General features: G+C 49.4%; 1 protein-coding gene across 3 annotated transcripts in view; it reads left to right on the top strand.

The window, feature by feature from the left end:
• Positions 1–21,955, top strand: part of THSD4 (thrombospondin type 1 domain containing 4) — a 582,162-nt gene that overhangs the window by 79,054 nt on the left and 481,153 nt on the right. For all 3 annotated transcript variants that reach the window (XM_041743611.1, XM_041743613.1, XM_041743612.1), the window contains exon 4: positions 5,742–6,148. In XM_041743611.1, the coding sequence (XP_041599545.1) occupies positions 5,742–6,148 (407 nt within the window). The remainder of the gene's footprint in view (positions 1–5,741; positions 6,149–21,955) is intronic.

Raw genomic sequence — 21,955 nt, 5'->3', positions numbered from 1 at the left:
TTATTTATTCATTAGAGACACAGAGAGAGAGAGAGGCAGAGACACAGGCAGAGGGAGAAGCAGGCTCCCCGCGGAGAGCCTGATACGGGATTCGATCCCAGGACCTTGGGATCTTGACCCTAGTCAAAGGCAGACGCTCAACTGCCGAGCCACCAGGTGTCCCTCAGCTTCGGTCTTAACAGGACATGTGTATATTGGGGAAGGAGCAATGTGCTGGCAGGTGACAAGGTTTTAAGGTTCTAGTCTTCCTTTGGTTCTGTGCGATCATGATTTAGTCTTTGGTTTTGATGCTTGCCACTAAGAGGTCCTGCTAGTTAGTCATGATTTGGGGAATGCTGTATCTCAGGAGACTTGAAAGTTTCCCCACCATGCCTCCCAGAAAACTCCTTGACTGTCAGAAAACAAGGAGGGAGTGGGTCACCAGGAGGGTGAGGGAGGAGCGGGAGGAGGATGGGGGTTTGATGCGTCCAGGAGGCCCACATCCAAAGCCCCCCTCCCTTTTTTCTTTGTTTTTTCTTCCTTTCTTTCTCTTTCTTTCCATTTTCCCTCCCTTCCCCTCACCCTTTTTTCTTTGTTTCTGGCTGCGTACTATAAAAATACAATGTTGGAGCTTGTGGTTGGACTCCTACCATGGGGACTGAGATGGAATTTCAAGTCGCTCACCATAATTCAACTATAAATTAGAGAATTCTTATGAATAGAATAGGATGGAATGTGGTTTCATGTTTTCTTCCCCCAGGGACCCTGCCCTATTTGGCAATAGGAAGCTAAATTAAGGGTGGGATTAGCTCTAGGAAGTGGAGTTTTAGTAGAGCCGCATGTCTAATCCAAATGCTAGCGAGACGGTGCCTTCCTTATCTGTGTCAATGAGAAATCAGAAGATCCTGGATAACTGAGATCCCCCGATGTGCCAGACACGTACTTCTGCCTTTGTTTGTTTATCCCAATGATCCTCTAGAACTATCAACGTGGATTTATTTTGACTCATTTTACTCTTCTATTCTCCACCAAAAACAGGGAGGCAGCATGCTGCAGGGGTGCAAAAAAAGAAGGCTGGACTAGGAGTCAGCAGGCTTCAATGTCAGTCCTGTCCGCCTCCTACCAGCTGGATCCTGGGCAAGTCACGCAGCCTCTAGAGGCCCCAGTTCTTTCCTGTAGAAGGGACAAAATAACACCAACCTCTCAGGGTGACTGAGGGGCCCTGTCAAGTGTATCAAGGAGCTGATGCTTCCTGTGCTATAGAGCCAGTATCTAAGTGAGGCATTTGCACAAGGCCAGACCCAGAGAAGGTGCTCGGCAAACACCTGTCCCCTTTCCTCCTTGTCCTCAAAGTACTAAACACTATATTAGTTTCCCTGGGCTGTTGTAACAAATGATCATAAACTTAATGGCTTAAAACAACAAAAATTCATTCCTCATGGTTCTGGAGGCCAGAAGTTATTGAACTTCAAGGTGTGACTAGGGCTATACTCCTTCCAGTTACTAGGGGGACATCCTTCCTGCTTCTTCCAGCTTCTGGAGGCTTCCTGCATTGCTGCTCATGGCTGTATCTCTCCAGTCTACTCCGGTGGTCACACAGCCTTCTCCTCTCTGTGTTTTCTCTTCTGTGTCTTATAAGAACATTTGTCATTGGATTTAGGGCCTGCCTGGAAAATCCAGGAGGTTCCCATCTCAAGATCCTTAATCACATGTGGAATGACCCTTTTTCCAAATGAGGTCGTATTCATAAATTCTTGGGATTAGGGCACGGACATACCTTATAGGGAGGGCCATCATTCAACTCACAACACACACTTTAGGGATTACTTTTTTTTTTTTTTCCAACATTTAATTTATTTATTCATGAGAGACACAGGCAGAGGGAGAAGCAGGCTCCACACAGGGAGCCTGATTCAGGACTCGATCCCAAGACCTGGATCATGACCTGAGCTGAAAGCAGACGCTCAACCACTGAACCACCCAGGTGCCTATATATTACTTTCTATATCAACACTGTGGCCTGATGAAGCACATTTTTTCACAACTACTTCAGTGAATGCATGATCAGCTTGATATTTAAAAGTCAGGACAGGGGTGCGTGGGTGGCTCAGTTGGTTAAGCATCTGCCTTCAGCTGTGGTCATGATCTCAGGGTCCTGAGATGGAGCCCCACATCCTGCTCAGCAGGGAGTCTACTTCTCCCTCTCCCTCTGCAATCCCCCCCCCCCATGCTCTCTTTCTCCAATACAAATAAACAAATAACCAAGACATGTAAGAGAGGGAAGAAAGAACAAAAGCTTTTGTTTTGTTTGTATTTATAAGCAGGTAAAAAGCTTTCTCTCCTGGGTCCCCGATTAGTATTGATGAATTGAAAGTATTGGCTATTCATGCCCCCATCCCCCTGCTGCTGCTCACATACTGGCCATAAGGAACTGGAGGCTCCTGTCATAGGACCATCTGTCTTGCCCTTGCTCTGACCCCATCTCCCGCTGGCTCCACCCCACGGTACCTCCAACCTTCTGCCTTGGCTCTCTGAGTGAACATGGCTCCCAAGGGCTGGCTGTCTGACCTCCAGCTCTGGCCTTAACCCTCTGGTTAGATGTTTATTTGCTCCCTGGGTTCCCTCAGCTTCACCTCATCCTGCCTTAGCTGCTCCCTGAACCTTCAGGAACTCAACTTAAGCTACAGAGGTCATCCACAGAGCACTCTGCACTGGAATGTAGTCGAAGGAAAATGGCCTCAATCAAAGCAGCCCCATGGATTCAGGGTGACTGATTAGCCTGGAGGCAAGGCCTCTAACCTCGGCCTGAGCCCGCACTTTTAGTGACCACAATGCCAGCTACAGCAGTGACCAACGCTGCCTGAGCACTTACTGCAGGCACGTCAAGTGGGTTTCTTCGTCGAATTCTTACATCCCTCCTCTGAGGGAATCTTTAGGTCCACTCTCAATTCCACGTGGTGTGAAGGAGCTCTGCCTTCTTGGATTTGTTCCACACAAAGGGGAGGACGATCCCTGGACCTTCTTACAGTGCAGCACTACTGTGGGGACAGAGAACCCAACCATGAAAAGTCTTTGAGCTTTGGGCCAAAAAAATGCTGTCAAAAACCAAGAGCTAAAAAAAAAAAAAAAAAGAAAGAAAGAAAAAAGAAAAAAAGAAAAAAGACCAAGTTAATCATGGCTTTTTGTACTTCAGATGGAAGTGTGAGGTTCACCGAAAACCTCACGTTCTAAGGAAAGTCATAGTGTTGGTCAGTGTCCCACAGGTAAGGAGGACATTCCAGGAGAAGGATCCAGAAACACAAGGGCAGCTACCTGCCGGGGGAGAGCAGGGAGTGCTGGGCTGGGGCTGTGGGCCTGGGAATTGGGTAGACTTGATTTTAAGTCCTGCTGCAGGGGCATGACCGGAGCAGGCTACGCTTTTCGAGCCTCAGTTGGGAAACCTCATCTTGGAGAGTAGTCACCAGGGCCACAGTGAAGACCTGGTACTGAGTGGGTACCTGACTATTGCAGCCATTGCTGTGATTCCTCCTCCTAGGCCTTGTTAATCGCACCCCACCCCCCAGCCAGGGCAGCCAGCCTCCCTAGGAGACTCCCCCCTCCCAAATCCAGTCCTAGCTACATAGCACTCTTCTGCTGGGTGCAGGCCATGGGTGTGTCTCTGGGGTGCTTTTCTCCTGGTCCTCAGGGCCGCGCTCAGCAAGGGGTGTAGCTGGTGCTCAGAGGGTGTCTGTGTAATGAAGAAACACTGCCCACCCGCCCCAAGCGCCAAGTCTGCCATAGTCGTTCTCCATGAAATGACCCGTTATACGAATAGGAGTGTAGGATCATTCTCTAGGAAGGACTTTAAGAGTTCCTGACAGTTCTCACTTCTTCTGATTGACCACAGAAGCAGGAAAAATCATGATGGTTCTTAACAAGTGTGTATTGAGTGCCAGGCTCCTTGCTCACACGTGTGACCTGACTTAAATTCCTTACTTCCCTGGGAGCCAGGCCCCATCCTCCTTCAGAACACTGAGGCTCAGAGAGGTTCAGAAACATCCCAGAGACACTGCTAGACGTGGTGGCAGCGGTGTGGCTTCAGGGCCGGGCCTCTGAACTGAGGTGTGTCCCTGAGTGTGCTGAGGAGTCGGGGCCCCACAACCTCCCCTGCAGTTTAGGGGAGTCCAGGCCCTGAGGCCTGATGCCCACGACCTACGACCTGCGGGGTAAGGGCTCAGGGCACCACCGGAGCTCTCCATCCAAGGCCACCGCTTTAGGGGGACAGCTGTGACCCTTGAGCCCTTTGATCTTTGTGTGCCCCTCCCCCTGTTACAAAAGTCAAAGTTCTGCTTCCTGAGCGTGTGGGTATAAAGATGAGTGTCATCCAGGCTGGATTATATTCCTGTCGTTTATTATTTTATTTTATTTATTATTTTTTATTTTATTTATTTTTTAATGTTTTTAATTTTCTTATTTTACTTATTTTACTTATTTTATTTTTATTTTTTATTTATTTTATTTTTTATTTCTTATTTATTTTAGTTTATTATTGTTTTAATTTTATTTTTTTATTTTTTATATTTTAAATTTTCTTATTTTATTTTTATTTCATATTTATTTTATTTTATTTTTATTTTTTGTATTTTTAATTTTCTTATTTTATTTTATGTTAATTTCATATTCATTTTATTTATTTAATTTCATCTTTTATTTATTTTATTTTTATATTTATTTTTTAAAATTTTATTTAATTTTTTATTTTTTATATTCTTAATTTTCTTATTTTATATTCATTCTATTTATTTTATTTATTTATATTTATTTATTTATTTAATTTTATTTCTTACTTTATTTAATTTTATATATTTAATAAATTTATTTTTTAACTTTTAATTTTTGTGTATACTTTCTCACTGGAGTGGGGATTCGCCTTCTGGTTAGGCAGGCCCCGTGCCCAAAGGCCCGGGGAGCAGGAGCCTGGAGCGGGAGCCGGTGGGTGCAGGGAGCGGGGCGGGTGCGGGGAGCTGGAGCGGGGAGCGGGTGCGGGGAGCGGGATCGGGGAGCGGGTGCGGGGAGCGGGAGCGGGTGTGGGGAGCGGATGTGGGGATCGGGGAGCGGGAGCGGGGAGCGGGAGCGGGTGTGGGGGGCGGGCGCGGGTGCGGGGAGCGGGAGCGGGGAGGGGGAGCGGGGAGCGGGAGGGGGAGCGGGAGCGGGGAGCGGGTTTGGGGAGCGGGGAGCGGGAGGGGGAGCGGGAGCGGGGAGCGGGTTTGGGGAGCGGGGAGCGGGAGGGGGAGCGGGAGCGGGGAGCGGGTTTGGGGAGCGGGGAGCGGGAGGGGGAGCGGGAGCGGGGAGCGGGTTTGGGGAGCGGGGAGCGGGAGGGGGAGCGGGAGCGGGAGCGGAGCGGGTGTGGGGGGCGGGAGCGGGTTTGGGGAGCGGGAGGGGGAGCGGGGAGCGGGAGGGGGAGCGGGTTTGGGGAGGGCGGGAGCGGGAGGGGGAGCGGGTGCGGGGAGCGGGAGGGGGAGCGGGAGCGGGGAGCGGGTTTGGGGAGCGGGAGGGGGAGCGGGTTTGGGGAGCGGGAGGGGGAGCGGGAGCGGGGAGCGGGTGCGGGGAGCGGGAGGGGGAGCGGGAGCGGGGAGCGGGTTTGGGGAGCGGGAGGGGGGAGCGGGTGCGGGGAGCGGGAGGGGGAGCGGGTTTGGGGAGCGGGAGGGGGAGCGGGGAGCGGGAGGGGGAGCGGGAGCGGGGAGCGGGTGCCCGCGCGCCCTAACCGGCCCCTGTCTCCGCAGGTCCCGCAGCGGACGGCGGCCCAGGGCGGCCCCGAGGACGGCGGCGGCGGCGGCGGCGGCGGCGGCGGCGTGTGGGGCGCCTGGGGGCCGTGGTCCGCCTGCTCCCGCAGCTGCAGCGGCGGCGTGATGGAGCAGACGCGGCCCTGCCTGCCCGGCTCGGCCCGCGCGCGGGGGGCCCTGCGACCCGGGGCGCCGCCGCGCGCCTTCGCGGGCCACGTGGTGTCGGCCGTGCGCACGTCGGTGCCGCTGCTCCGCGGCCGCGACCCCGACCCCGACCCCCACCCCGACCCCGACCCCGGGGAGCCGCGCGCCCGCCCCCGCCCCCGCCCCGACCGCCTCCGCCACGGCCCCGCGCAGCGCGGCAGCCGGCACCCGCAGGCCCCCCGCGACCCCGCGGCGGACAGGAGGTAGGCGCCCCGCCCCGCCCCGCCCCGCCCCGGGACCCCGACCCGACCCCGGGACCCGACCCCGACCCGGGGTCCCCAACCCGCCCCCGGGCCCCCCCCCCCCCCCCCCCCGCCCCGCCCCGCCCCCATCCCCGGATGGACCAGAGGTGCCGCTCGCTGCTCTGGGACCCTGCGCCCTGCGGCGCCCTGAATGCATTGCTTTCCTGCTCGGGAGGGATTATTTTTATTTTATTTTATTTATTTTATTTTATTTTTTATTATTTTATTTTATTTTATTTTATTTTATTTTACATTTTTTACATTTTATTTTATTTATTATTTTTTAAATCTTATTTTATTTTTTATCTTATATCTTTACATTTATTTTATTTATTTTATTTTTTCATTTTATATTTATTTTATTTTGTTTATTATTTTATTTATTTTATTCTTTTACATTTTTTACATTTTATTTATTTATTTATTTTATTTTTTATTTTTTATAGATATTTTATTTACTTATTCACGAGAGACACACAGAGAAAGGCAGAGATATAGGCAGAAAGAGAAGCAGGCTCCAGGCAGGGAGCCCAATGTGGGACTTGATCCTGAGACCACAGATCACGCCCTGAGCCAGGAGCAGGTGCTCAACCGCTGAGCCACCCAGGCATCCTTTATTTCATTTTTTGTATATTTTTTTATTGGAGTTCGATTTGCCAGCGTATAGCATAACACCCAGTGCTCATCCCATCAAGTGGAGTCTTAGCTCTGCGTATTTCCTTCCACCTTTTATTTTGCAGCCCTTTGGAGTGTTGAGGCCACCCCCACCCCACTCTGTGTTTCGGAATAGGCTTCAAAGTGAGGCCAATTCTGAGAAGGCCCTTTGGCGTCAACCTTAGGGCGGCCATGGAGGCATGAAAGAGGGCAGACCCAGGGGACCCCTCCTTCGGTTGGGGCCATGCACCCTGAGTGCAAGGGGGGAAGGAAGACCCCTGAGATCCTTGGGTGCAGGTCACGTGTGTAAGCAGAGGACACAGGATGAGGGGCCTTCCCATCTCGGACTTCTAGAGCCTCGAATCCTTGGACACTTGAATGTCTGGAGTCATCTATGTTCCCAGTTGGTTTCAGGGTTCTGTGAAGTTTTCTTGAAAATTTCTCCCGAGAATTGGGAGTGAACACGCAGCTTTGAGCATGTGTCTAATTAGGGTCCTAGATTTTTAAGAGTCTGTTATGTAGCAGCATCTAGAATCTCAACAGTTGTTTCGGCCTAAAAGGCCTCTGGTAGCTAGGCCCACGTGAATGTGCCAGACTAGGTGGTGCCCATGGGAGAAGTAACAATGTCAGGGACTTAGTCAGCCAGTATTTACCGATGACTCCCCTTCATTCCCAAGTATTCGCTGAGGGCTCCTAGGCTCACGGTAGATGGCGAGAGCTTCTTTATACCAAAGCAGTAGCGACAATAAATGAACATTTACAGGAGGAATATATGCTCTCTGTGCTTCAGAAATGTATGCTTTGGTCATTAAGCCAAGTTAGTGCCCATCCCAGGCAGGGCAGGTGGGGTGAGCTGTCAGGTGGGCTGCCCTGCCCCTCTTGCCCCTTGTGGTTCAGACATCATCCTGGATGACCACCCTTCCCACTGTGGCTGTTGCTTCAGTGCTGCCCCTGCCAGCCCCCCAGAGGTGTAGAGGAGACGCAGCCCAGCCGCCCTCCCCCGCCCCATGCTCTTGACATGGTCAGTAGAGGTTCAGAGAGGACCATCTCACAGGGAGGGTGCTTGAGCCAAATTCCGAAGGATAAACCGAGTTTGGGTGGGAAGAAGAAGGGAAGGGCTGTGAGTTCTGAGGCCGTGTCATGGCCATGTCAGGAGGAGGGGAAAAGAGATAAGCTGGGAGGATGCTTCTTCCTTCCTTGTATCTGACAACGACCCCATAAGAGCATAGCTCCCCATTCCTTTACCTGAAATCCTTATGGCCAGTGCATTTTAGAATTCAGAACTCAGATGTTTTAAAAGGTAACTCAAGGCCTATTTCACAGGTTACTGACATTCCCTCTGTGGTATGGGGCAGCGTCCCATAATCAGCGGCATTATTACTTCTGCAGTGAAACATTTGGAAGTTCATAGTAAGTAGGATGAAAAAGATGATAATAGTCGTGTGTCCATTAAGGTCAGGTGTGCTGCCCAGTGAATTGTGATAGCACACCGACAAAAACACGAGGAAAGGAAAGACGAAGACTTGGTTTCCAAAACTGCCCGTTGGAGATTTGCAGATTTTAAGAGCTAAGGTCTGCTGCTGAATGCTGGTTGTGTACCAGGCACTGTTCTCGTCACGTTACCCTGACAACACTGTGAGATAAGGATAATATCATCCTCATTTTAAAAGTGAGGAGAAGGAGGCTCAGAGAAGTGGAGAAACTTGCCCAGAGCGACAGAGTCAATGTGTAAGGAGCTGGGATTCGAACCCCATGACCCCATGAGGTAGCTGTTACACAAGCAATCCAAGGGCCGATGAGATTAAAGGGTTCCCAGGGCCCTAGAGCCGTGGAAGAGCTAAGAGGTGAAAGTGCCGCTGGCTCCCAGATCCCTGGAGTTGTCAGGGGCTTCTCTCACCACCGCTGTGGTCGAGAACCTCAAAAGAGCTGCCCAGGGAACAGGGTCTAGTTGGCCCCAGGCCTGCACTGCAGGCATTCTGGCCCGTGTGTTTTGGCAGCAGGAATTTTTTTTCTCCTAATGTATTGACAAGGGGCCAGTTACTGTTTACTATGAAGTTCCTACAAGTTTTTATCATGTTCTTGTAATTTGACAGTTTCAGATGGAACCATGCAAATATTGGGCCAGGAGGCCTGTGCTGCCGACAACTGTCACACTCTTCCCGGCCGACGAAAATCACATTTGCTTACATTTATCAGTCATTAGGAGCTTGTATAGTGTATGTGACCCCAGAATAAATGTCAGCGTGTCCGCTGGATGACTGGCTGCCCCACTTTCTGTTTCAGGTTTGAGGTTTGAGGCAAAGGATGTTAAGGTTTAGATGTTTAAGAAACTGTTAGGTTGTTATGCTAGGCAACCGAAAACTTAATTGGAGCCAGATAACAAATAAAATAGAACTATTCAACTTTCCAACAAATATTTATTAAGTATTTACTATGTAGTAAGGTCCTGGGACAGACACAAAGGTGAATAAAAGCCAGGTTGGAGGCTGAAGGCTCTTACTGACAGGCTGGAGCAGCTGTTTGCAAACTTTGTATAATTTTTTTTTTTTCAGCATGAGAGCCCTTTCTGTAAAATCATCGTCAGGATGTGGCTCAGTTTGTCACAGAGGGCCTGCCACAGGCCAGTGATTTTCAACCTTGGCTGACCGACGGTTAGAGCCTTCTGTCCGTTGTTTAGAAATCTTGACATCCTGGTCACATCCCAAACCAATATCTGAGTCTCTAGGGGTTGCCGTCCAGCTGGGGTGGGGAACCACGGGTTCGGAAGTACCTCTTTGGAAGCTTAGAGTTCGATGGGGAAAAAACTTTGGAAATTGAATAATGTCTAGTAGAATTTTCTAGATTCGGTGAGCACACATCAGAATCACTGGCAGTGGGGGGGGTGGGGAGGCTTATTCAGAGAGGAGTTGCCCAGTGCCGACCATCTCCCCTGCCTACTGGGAATGCTGCTGTGTAGGTTTGGGGTGTGCCCCAGGTAGCTTCATGTTAGGTGATTCTTTTCTTATTCTTATTCTTTTTTTTTTTTTTAAGATTTTATTTATTTATTCACGAGACACACACGAGACACACACAGAGAGGCAGAGACACAGGCAGAGGGCTAAGCAGGCTCAATGCAGGGAGCCTGATGTGGGACTCGATCCCGGGACTCCAGGATCAGGCCCTGGGCTGAAAGGCGGCACTACACCACTGAGCCACCCAGGGATCCCCATGTTAGGTGATTCTGATATATTCCAGAGCTGGAGAACCACTGATTTAGAAGGTCAGAATACACATGCATGTGAACGCCTTCCCTGTAAGACAGTGTGATGAAATAGTAGTAGTAATGATGCTGGCTGGTGTTCTAGACCATGGCTTATAAGCAGGCACTACATCGAATGCCTGTAACATTGATAGTTCATGCAACCCTGAGGCAGGTGCATATATTCCCATTTTACAGGTGAGAAAACTGAGGCCAGGAGGAAAAGAGTGACTTGCTCAAAATCACCTGCTTCGGGAGCAACAGAACCAGGATTCTAAGGCTGGCACTCAACAGACTCAATACTCATTTCTTTTCGCCAAAATGGGTATTTTGAAAGTGAAGCTGCTCACTTTCAGCAGAAGCTGCTCGCCAGGTTGGATAGTTGGAGCCACATCTTAGAAAGTAGATGGGATTTGGGAATCCAGGCTAAAAATGAACCATGTCTCTTCCTTGCAGGGGTCAGCTCTCATAGCCAGGAAAATCTTTGCAGCAAGGGGTTCCAAAAATTTTGGGATCCACAGTCTCTGTCCTTGGGGGCCCGACACTGTAGTGGTGGATGGGTGGCAGACGCACAGATTGCTGCACGTGCTGGGAAGCAGCAGAGATAGGGCCAGAGCCTGGAACACGGGAAATCCTCGAGGGATGGAGCAGTCAGGGCAGACCGCACAGAGCTGGTGGGATTTGGACCCCACCTTGAAAAATAAGTAAAATGTACTAGCGGGAATATATTTAGGAGCCTCTTGAGTCTACTAGCTTCCATATCAGACCCTTTGTCTTCTTAAAACATATACATACTGCAAATCACACTCTCAAAAAGCTTTAGAGATCGTGTCAGTATTGGGGGCCTCTGGGTGGTTCAGTTGGTTGAGCGCCTGACTCCCGGTTTCGACTCAGGTCATGACCTCAGGGTCATGGAATCGAGCCCCACATGGGGCTCTGCCCTGAGTGCAGAGTCTGCTTGAGATTCTTTCTCATTCCTCTTCCTCTGCCTCTGCTCCCCCCCATGTTTTCTCTCTCTCTGTCTCTCTCTCTCTCAAAGAGAGATCTTATTTATTTGAGAGAATGAGCATGAACAAATGAGAGGGAGAGAGAGAGAGAGAGAGAGAGAGAATGGGAGGTAGAGAGGGAGAGCAGGAGTGGGGAGAGGAAGAGAGGGAGAAGCTGACTCCCCGCTGAGCAGGGAGCCTGACACAGGGCTCGCTCCCAGAACCCCTGGCTCATGACCTGAGCCAAAGTCAGGCGCTTAACCAACTGAGCCACTCAGGTGGCCCAGTAAATAAAATCTTTAAAAAAAAAAAAAATCATGTCAGTATTTGTTAGGGGTTTCCCAAGGATCTGAGCTTAGGAAAGCTAGTTAATTTTTCCGAGCTTCATCTTTCAAATGAGAATAACAACAATCCCCAGCACATGGGATTGCTGAGTGATTAAATGAAATGATGTGATCGTATTTCCTGGCCTGTAGTAGGTGCTCAGGAAATTGTAGCTACACCTCCCTTTAGGCCTTGAAAGGCTGACTGTTCACCTGTTAGAGTTCCCATTAGGATTCTGGTTCCTCAGGAAGGGTCAGGTTGAGAGCTTCACCACGTAGCAAGACAGGGAGCCAGGAACCCAGGTCTAGTCCAGGAGGCAGAGCCCCGGGCAGCACAGCCTGAATGCAGCCAGGATCCTTGGCACCTCGCCCTTGCCCTTTCTTGGTGTGACCAGCTTGGAAAAGGCCTCCACAAAGGGTGGCCTCCCTTTGGGATTTAGTCAGACCGCTGGCAACAACAGAGGCCCTGGACTGGGGGAGCTCACTCTTCGGGTCTTGGCCAACAGATTCCATGCTGGTACTCACCAAGTCCTCCCTCTGTCCTTGGCCGAGGCTACATCCTGGTGATGGCTAACGGGGGAGGGGTGGGGAGAGGCAGGCACTCAGGTGGAGAGCCGGGCATCTCTGCCCCAGGGCAGGCACTCACCTGTGAAATGCAAGGCGCTCCCCAGTAGGAGCCTTTCCCCCCAGTTTCTGAAACTGGGTGTCCACAGGCTGGCGGGAGCTGGAAGGAGCCCCTGTGACTGGGATTTTCCCTCTTGTAGCACTTAAACCAAATGGATTTCTTCTCATTTCCAACACGTCTGGTGATGATGAAATCCAGAGCGGGTCCTGCTGCCTGGAGTCCAAGGACACAACCTTACGAAAACCTGTCGTAAATGTCTATCGGCCAGTTTAACTCAGCTTCCACAAAGACAGGATATGAGAATAGAGCCCACTCGTGTTTGAGGATGGTGCCAGCTAACTTTTCCACGGCTCCGGTTGCTGGAGAGCCTGCTAACAGGCGTTCCTTCGCAGTGGGCTTCCTTAGGCTCACCTACACTAGGCCGACGTCCTCATTGTCACACGTGTGAACCTGCTGGAATCTGGGCAATGGGGTGCTTGGTGGCTTTAATTCAGAGATTTTTCAAGGCAGGGAGCATTCCTCCCCTCCCCAGAGAGGCTAACAACACAGCCACATTGAGAACTCCCATCTGCTGGAGACAGTGGTAGGAGCCAGGGCCAGTGGTGACATGCGGGAGTGGGAGCCAGCACGTCCGTGGGGGCCGCAGATTGTATGACAGTGAGGAGTTTGCCCCTGGAGTTGGCAGGTCTGGTTTCTCTGCCCAGCCCTGCCGCTTCCTAGACGTGTGTCCTGTCTTTCCACACGGTGGGGGGAGAGTCGCACGCCTGCTTCGTGGGGCTGCTGTGAATTGGGAAACTCATCCAAAGTGCTTAAGTGCTGTGTGGGGCCGCCCATAAGCACTCCGGAGAGGTGGAAAAGTCACTTCCCGTGCCAGGCACAGTGGCAGGCGTTTCACGGGTGGCATTTGTCACATCTTCATCACTGTCCAGTGCATCGTATTGTTCCCAGTTCAGGTTGGCAGGCCCGAGGGTCAGAGAGAAACTGTCTAGATCCAGGTCACACAGAAGAAAAGCAGAGAGTCGGGCTTTAAACCCATCTGTGCTGTGTTAGGGTCCTCTCACACTTGTACCTCTAGAAAGGCTTTTCTTACACTTCTAGAAAGGTGTTTTCAAAACTGAAGGTAACACTCATTGATGAAGCTAAGTTGCATAAACTGATACCTTCCTGAGATGAGGGAAAGCGGGATCTTTCTCCAGTATTTATAGATGTGTGTAACTACACTAAAAATACAGAGTAACACTGAAGTTGTCTTCACCAGGAGCTCCGAAGTTGATGTGGGGAAGCCCAGGGGAAACCAACTAGGGAGAGTCAGCAGCTGGCCAGGCAAAACCTTAACGTAAAAGTACTTGCTTTTATTTTATTTTATTTTATTTTATTTTATTTTATTTATTTTATTTTATTTATTTTATTATTTTATTTTGTTTTATTATTTATTTTATTTTATTATTTATTTTATTTTATTATTTATTTCATTTTATTTTATTATTTATTTTATTATTTATTTATTTTATTCATTTTATTTTATTTTATTATTTATTTAATTAATTTAATTTTATTTATTTTATTTATTTATTCATTTTATTTCATTTTATTTTATTATTTATTTTATTTTATTATTTATTTTATTTTATTTATTTTATATTTTATTTTATTATTTTATTTTATTTTAATTTTAAAAGATTTTATTTATTTATTTCTGAGAGACACACAGAGAGAGGCAGAGACTGAGGCAGAGGGAGAAGCAGGCTCCCGGAGGGGAGCCCGATATGGGACTCGATCCTGGGGCCCCAGGATCACACCCCGAGCTGAAGGCAGACATCCAGCCACTGAGCCACCCAGGTGTCCCAGGTCTTTGCTTTTAAAGGCTGCCTCTGGACCACAGGGCTTCATTAGTAGAGATGGCCTAGCAATTTCCTCTTTGAGTTTTATTTCCATTTTAATTCAGTCAACATCCTTTGTGTATTTGCTGTGAACCGGGCACTGCACTAACAGTGAATATGTAGGAGTAGGAGGTATGGCTTTTGAGGACCTTTGTGTTTACTGAGGAGGCTGCCCAGGGATGCCCGGTGTGATGGAGGATGATGAGTGTTCCCAGGGGGGCGGGGGGGGGGGGGAGCAGAGGGCTGTGGGAGCACAGGTGCAGCTCCTTCTCGGGGAATCAAGGTAACTTGGTGGTGAAGGGTGATTTCCTTAAAGGATGGACTTGCATTTCTCAGGTGGGAAAGAGCTGGGAAGTACTTTGAGGATGGGGTACATGGCATGGTTTGGTGACACAAGAGAAATGAGAACGTCTCCTTATTCCGGAGGGGCTCAGGCTGGGAGGGTGGAGGAGGAAGACAAGCAGACAGACATTGACAAGCCCAGGGCTCTCTTAAGAGGGATGGCTCGGGCATGGGGAGGAAGGAAAGGGAAAGAGAGGGGGCTGGATGGGCCAGGGGAGGCTTTGCTGAGCTGAGCTAGGAAGCAGGATGTTAGCAGAGCCCAAGGGTAAGTAAGGAGGGCATGCGTAGCCTGTCATGGTCTGGAGTCAGAAACAGCCTGATGGGGCTGGAGCACAGGCTATGAATGAGAGAATGTCCAGGCAAGGCTGGGGAAGCCCAGAGGCTCCTCTCCGGGAGGACCTATGAAGCAGGACTCAGGGGATTGCATTAGAAGGACTTTGAGAAAGATGGTTCCTGTTGCTACGGATGACCAACTCTTTTTCCATTTTAAAGCCCAATGACATCTCCATCTTATAGTCAGCCTGAACCTCCCTTTACTGCCCTTGTCATTTCCAGAATGGCTGTGCCACCCCCCCTGCCCCATCTGCATAAATCCCAAGAAACCAGAGTTGGTTTACTGGGGAGCTAAGACTTGCTCCTCGAGTTTTGCCGTAGCCGTACTCACTTCCTAATGGTGCTGTAACACTTATCACAGGCTCGGTGCTTTAAAACAGCACAAATTGATTTTCCTACAGGCTGGAAGCCAGAAGTCTAAGATCAAGGTGTCAGCAGGGCTGCATTCCTTCTGGGGGCTTCAGGGGAGGATTCCTTTCCTTCCCTTTCTGATTTCTAGAGTCTGCCTGCCTTCCTGGGCTCTCCGGCCTTTCCTCCCTTCGCCCCGCCTCTCATCAACTTCTGGAACTGTCAGCCACCTCTCCTCCTTGTAAGGACGCTTGTGATTACATCACACTCAGATAATCCAGGATTATCTCCTCATCCTGAGATCCTTAATTACATCTGCAAAGTCCCTTTGCCACACAAGGTAACATTCACAGGTTTTGGGGGTTAAGAGGTGGGTGTTTTGGGGTGGTGGGAGAATAATTCAGCCTACCGTGTACTTGCCTTTTGGGAGGCCTTAAAAATACCCTAGTAATGGGGCAGTTTCTGTGTCAGCAGGACCACCGGCCACTGCCCCACATCGTATCTGATAATTTCCATGGGAAATTTAGCAGTACAGTTTCCCGGAAAAAAAGAAAAGGGAAATCCATCCTTTCCCCACCCCTCCCTTAACTGTCCTTCTTTGGAGTATTCATCAAGGACAGTGACATTAATAAAATGAGAGGTAATGGTTGCTCGAGGCAGCTGGGGTTGAATAAAGGGCTCTGTAGTCCAAATCTAGAGTTCAGGGTCCAGTTCCCAATTCTCATGAATGCTTTCACCTTTGGGCAGGTCACTTCTCTGGGCCTTCCTTTGCATGTCTGCAAAATAAGGGGAGGTCCCGTTGCATCCGTTAAGATCTCCTGCTCGGTACTGGTGCATTCTTGAGGTCCAGTTGCTGTTTTAAATGTTCCCACCACCATCTTGCCATCCAGAGTAACAGAAGGAGAAGAAGGTGGCCGGAAGACACGGCTCTCAGCCACGTTTCCAAACATGCTCAGGAATTCGATAGTTTTTCTTCTCTCTAGATGCATCAAGATCCCTACCCTTCAAACCCCTCTGTTGGGACTTCTGTCTCATAACATGACTTTTTCTTAAAAGTGCCAGCCACATGTCTGGCCTTCTTTCGGTGGTTTCCCCCTGGGGCTCGGCCCTTCTCTATTGAAAGCACTCCCATTTCTTATCTCAGAGGGAGGAAGCCCTGGGCTGGGAGTCATTAGACCCCACTTCCTCTCTCTGCTCCATCATCTGCTCACTGGGTGACCTTTGGGAATCACTTAATCTGATCTATAAAATGTGGATGATTGTATGTCCTCTGTCTGCTGCACGGGCCCAGTGAGAGGGTCAGATGGGGTAACAGCTGTACATGTACTTTGAAGAACATGAGACATGTTCTAAAACATGAGCTGATTGTTTTATTATCACTGAGCAGCTCATCTTTGGGTTTTAGGGCCTCAAGTCTCCTGTGATTTCTTGTACGCATGTGCATATGCATGCCTGTGTGTTTGTGTGCATGTGTATACATGTGTGTGCATGGGTGTGTTTTTGCTGGGAAGGTCCCAGGCTTTACCTACCCTTTCCCGCCTCCCTGGAGAACTCTCCCTGGCTGTGGGTAGGAGTCATTTGTTTTGTTTTGTTTTTCTTCAGCTCCTTCTTTCCTGCCACTTTCTTGGAGACTATTTGCATTTCATCATTAATAACTCCGGAGCAATATGTTATTTCTGTCCTGAGGGCCCCTGGAGCCGAGGGGACTCCTTCGTGATGCTGGATAGGAAAACTTGCTGTTAATTAAACTTCACAAAGCCACATGCCACTTTCCTGACCCTCCGTTGTTACCTAGGGAGTCTTGTTACGTTGGGGGGGGGGGGGGGCAGAAACCACACGGCCAGGGGAAGGGAAATCTCTGGCCTTGTCTGCATTTCTCTTTGGAAAACTCCCCAGTGATCCTGGGCAGTGAGCAGAGCAAGCAGGTACATCTGTTTGAAATGCACACTCTGCATTTTTGGTGCTCCTTATTTTCCTCCTGCAGGGAAAGTTTTGTTTCTTTACCTTTCGAAGCAGGATTTCCACTTAGTCCCTGAATTGTTTGACAAGAGGTTACCCGTTGATGCTAACCAGATAAACGGTGTTTTAATGTGCTTTGGTTTCTAAATCAGAAACCTTGGCCCTTTTCAGTGAGAGAGCTTTGTAGCAGAGCCGGGCCCACTGGTATGTACGTTTCTGCCTGTAGGTTAGGAAAGATTGGAGCCAGATTTTAAGCTTGAGTTACTCTGATCTCAGACAAGGCTCCAAAGAGCCCTTGTTCATTTCTTGTGGCATTTCATTAAGTGTCAGAAGTATTTCATTAGTTATCAGAACAAAGATCACATTTGCCATAAGAATGCTGCGTTGAACTTCCTCCAAGTCATTCATAACTCCAGGTTCCAGAAGAAAGATATGATGGGCCATGGAAAAAATCTGACTCCAATATATGTGTCCCAGAAAGGGGATCTTGACTTTGCATTTGGGACCCCTAGGGCTTCTCCTTGGATGCACGCCTGGTGGCAGCTTGAGATGCCTTCTCGTGAGGATGGGATGGGGACACATCCTGGATGCATGCGTGACTGTGGTCTCCTCCCAGATCCTCCTTGCACATCGCAGAGCCAGCTGTCATGATGGTAACTGTTTTTATTGACCCTCCTGTGTGCCACACCATTTACGTGTGTTGTCTGGGCCCCAACCAGCCCCATTTCACAGTTGAGGACTCCGAGCTGAGGTAGAAAAGTCCCCAGCATCGTGCTCCCAGAAGGAGCAGAGCGGGATCTGGAGGCGTCGTTGTCTGACCCCCGGGTCCCCACTCTTCCCACTGCCACCCCGAGCCCATACACTGGGGCCGGGTGATTTAGCTGTACGTGAGAGGGTTTGGGGCACAGGTGCTGTGGCCTCTCTGTTGGTTCTCGTGGCAAAGTGCTAACAGGTCTTTACGGGCTTCTCAAGTCCTCTCTTGCTTAATCCGTCCGTTGTCTCTTTCCTGGACGTACCGTTCTTCTGGCTCCCCTCTGTTAACCAGAACGGGAACAGTGATGACTGACATTATCAAGAGTGTACTGTGTGTCATAGGCTGAATAATGGCCCTCCTAAAGCTGCTCATTCCTGGAGTCTGCAAATGCCAACTTATTTGGAAAAAGGGACTTTGCAGACGTGGTTACATTGAGGATCTTGAGATGGGGAGATCATGCTGGATTATGCAGGTGGGCCCTGAGTGCAACCACAAGTGTCTCTGTAAGACAGAGGCAGAGGGAGACTTGTACCCAGACACACAGAGGACAATGGGATGTGAAGACAGAGAGTGTCTTGAGGATACTTTTCTTGGAGGTCACAGGGTTGGGTCCACCAGCTGGGGAACACTGCAGCCAGCAGAAGCCGAAGAGGCAAGGAAGCAGATTCTCTCCTAGAGCCTGAGGGAGCACAACCCTGCCTTGAACTTCTGGCCTCCAGAGCTACGAGAGAATAAATTTCCATTGTTTTAAGCCATCAAGTTTGCGGTAGTTTGTCATGGCAGCCCTAGGAAATGAGCACATGGTGCATACGGCTCAGAGCTCAACCTCAAAGGGCCTGTATGAGTACAGTGTCCATGTTGTCCCTTTTTTTATATGAGTAGAAAACTCTGTACCTGGAGGTGGAAGCACCAGCCTTGGGGCCCAGAGCTAGGAGGGATTCTAAGGGGGTCTGCCTCCAAGCCTGTTCATCATCACTGTTGATTTTTCCCCTTCCTCCCCAACCCCTTTCTCACTCAGTGCCCCCTAGGTCAGGCCTAGGTCAAGATTAGGACTTGCCCTAGAGCCTTCCTTTTCCCCTTTATGGTTTGACTTCCAGGCCCACGATATCATCTGAATTCCATTCCATATCTCTTTCATGTGGGAACATTCGGTCCCCTGTGTGCCACCAGCCCCCAGGAGCAGTGAGCTGAGATTTCTCTTTCCCTCAGCAGTTGGAACGCAGGCCATTGTCGGTTAGCACTGAAAATGTTTTCTTTCTGGATTTGGAGGGAAACAGTAATTTCTTCCCCCTGTTTTCCAGTAAATTCTCATTCCAAACAGTCCATCCCTATAATCCTTTGTGAATGGCATTTGGTATTTATAAGCTATGCTATATATTGCAGCTGTTTGAACTCCTGAAGAGCTTACAATTCATTCAGTAACATTTGTTAAAATTACAATAATATTAATGCAGACTTCTAGCTCGGACAGGTTGTTTCAGGTCTTGTGGACTCAGTTTCCTTTTGTATGAAATAGGAGTAATGACCCCCTCTGCTGTTTGCAGTGGTGGTCGAGTGGGATAACACGCATAAACCATTCAGCAGGTGTGTAAATCGTTGGTATTGGAATACTGAATTTATTTAAACACATGATGCTCCATATTTTGGGGGATGGAGTAAAACTCTAGAACAAATCCCTCTTTCTTCCAGTTCACTGAGAGTGACCCAAATAACTCCCCCTCATGCAAGGAAGAAAGTTATGCATCATTCTTCACAAGTGGCTATTATGCTTGAAATATTTCATATTTATGATAAAGAAAAAAATGAAGTGATATATGGTATGTGGATACATAGAAAGTGGCTAAAACATTCAGAGCAGGAGAAGCATCCAAAATATGAGAGAAATACCATTGTTTCCTCCACGGGCCTTTCACGTAAAAGATGTTCAAGAAATAGAAGTTGTGTTATAATCACCATTGTAATATTAATGAATTCAGCAGGACTTAGAGAAAATCGTTCTTGCAACCTGCTTCAGCCTGCTGGGGGTCAGCCTCTGGGGTGGGGGGTCAGCCTCTGGGGTGGGGGGGCACTGTTTGACAGTCCCCAGGGGAGAGGGGCTAGGAGCTCACATTTGCTTCGCACCTGCCCGGGCCAGGCACTGTGCCCCACAGGTAATCTCATTTGGTTTCCCCTAAGCCCCTGTAGTCCTGGAGGGCTGCTCAGGTTCGGATTACATCCCACACCAGCAACAGGTTTGACTCCCAAGAGGACTCCTCTCCGTTACGCTCGAGAAATGAATGCATGTACTGTTCTCTCACGCAAAATTGGCTGCGTACCACTCAGCCCACGTTTGGCTCTCTGCCTCTGCAGTGATCCTCACTTGTCAAGGTTGGAGGCCCTGTGTGTCTCCCTTTCGGGAAGCGCAGCCACCGTGGTAACCGCCAGTTACGGAGTGCCACCGTGCTTCATTATTTCACTAATCTGCGTGACAGCCATGTGAGGTGGGCACTCTTACTCCCATTTTAGGGATGAGATGTGGAGTGACTTACCCATGATTACACAGCTAATAAGTGGCTGACCTGACCTGTTTGATGGAACACCTGGGCTTCCTAGCATCCCATGTTTACCACTTTTGTCCCACTACCCCCAGTGGGACAGTCTCTTACCCTCCTTGCTTTTCAAGGACGCCCTGCTCAGCAGGGTGGGCCCGTCATCTTGGCTCTGAGTTCTCTAGTGTTAACTTAGCCTCAGCTGGAAATGCCTCTCTGTTGGACCTCCACTAGGTAATTTTTCGTCTCTGTGAATCCAGAAAGATTGCCCTTCCTCTAGCCAGATTCTTCTCTCCACTGGGGGAGCACACGCTAGACTTCAACCCCCAGATGTCCTTGTGCAGTGGATAACCTGCTCAACTGTAACCGGTGTCCCCACAGCCGCTGGACGCCATTGCTTTCTGTTGGTCTGAAATTGGTTTACTCAAAACACCCACTCGCAGTTGTCTTCATTCCATCCTCTCTGAGCCCACACTGGATAAAAGCTCCTGAAGATTGGTCCTGGAAACCCAGGACCACTCAGATGCACAGCAGCACCGAGGAGCACAATAATTACTTATTCTTAGGAATGCTTGGCTAGTTTTCAAATGCTCAACAAGAAGCAGTAGCCTGATGATAATACCCGAAGTCAGAACCTCGGGCCTCTCCCAGGATTGCTCCAGAAGGGCTGGGTGTGTTCTGAAGGCCTCTCCTCAGTTTTATTTTTAGGAGTGTGTGTGGGGCAGCCCTATGAACCTCACCTCCTGGGAGGTCAGCGGTTGGGTCATGGGGGATAGGGTCTTCTTGAGACTTGGCTTCCCTGTGCAAAAAGAGCCTTTCAAACTCAGAACTGCTCTACAACCAGCGTTCTGCTTCCTTTGCTGGCTTGCTTGCCTCTTTGCCCCTTTGCGAAAAGATTTCTTTCCTTTCTCTTGTTAGTACAGATTCATCACTCCCCACTGTGTCCTTTCTCCCTCTTCTTCTTCTGTCTTCTCTCCCCCATTTAGAAGCCTTCCAGATCCTTATTCCCTGAAGGCTCAGAGCAAACCTGTCCACTGAGTCTCATACTGGTCTTTAGATGCAGGCCTTATATACTTTCTGAGGAGCAGCTGCAGATCTGGTCAAGGTGATTCACGTCCGTGACAGCGTGTGCCGCACAGTAGGCAACCAAGGAAGCTTTTGTTTTCATCATCTTAATTTTCATTTCCCTAAGTGGTCAGAGTTTTGCCTCTTACCTTCTGTGGACACCAGATAATTTATTGCCCGGAACAGTTCTGGCAGGAGCTACAGTCTTCTGAACTTGTAAGAAGACACATGTACTCCACCTAAACCACTTGCTCACAGCCTCTTTGAACTTCACCCATGCTGTCCTTTCTCCCTGTGGCGGGTTGCGTTGTTCACAGTGGAATGGGGTGAGTTTCAGGGCCCTGGGACTCTCTTTCCAGCTTCAGGCTGCAGACTCCTTGGTCCAGCTTGCCATGGGTCACATGGCTCCTTGGTGAACACACATTTCTGCCCTCCAGCTGCTGCTCCCTCCCGTTCTTCCTCCCCTGGAATTCGGGCTCTCTCTCGGGTCTTTCTTGGTGGTGGCCAATAGTTACTGACTTTAATTTCCCCAGCTCCCTTTGCTTCTTACCAGATGCATGAGGCTGCCATGCTTTCTTGCTTACTGGAACTCAAAGCCTTTTCATCTTTACTAATTGATGAAAGGTAGGCTTTATCGATGGATTGGCTAGAATGTTGAGTAGTTAAGCTGTAGTCTCTTACCGTGTGTTATCTCAACAAAATTTGCAGAGGGCCTGGGGTCAGAGCTGCCACT

Source organism: Vulpes lagopus, chromosome 2 (assembly GCF_018345385.1).
Source record: "Vulpes lagopus strain Blue_001 chromosome 2, ASM1834538v1, whole genome shotgun sequence".
Lineage (NCBI taxonomy): Eukaryota > Metazoa > Chordata > Mammalia > Carnivora > Canidae > Vulpes > Vulpes lagopus.
This window is presented reverse-complemented; position numbering and strand designations above follow the sequence as displayed.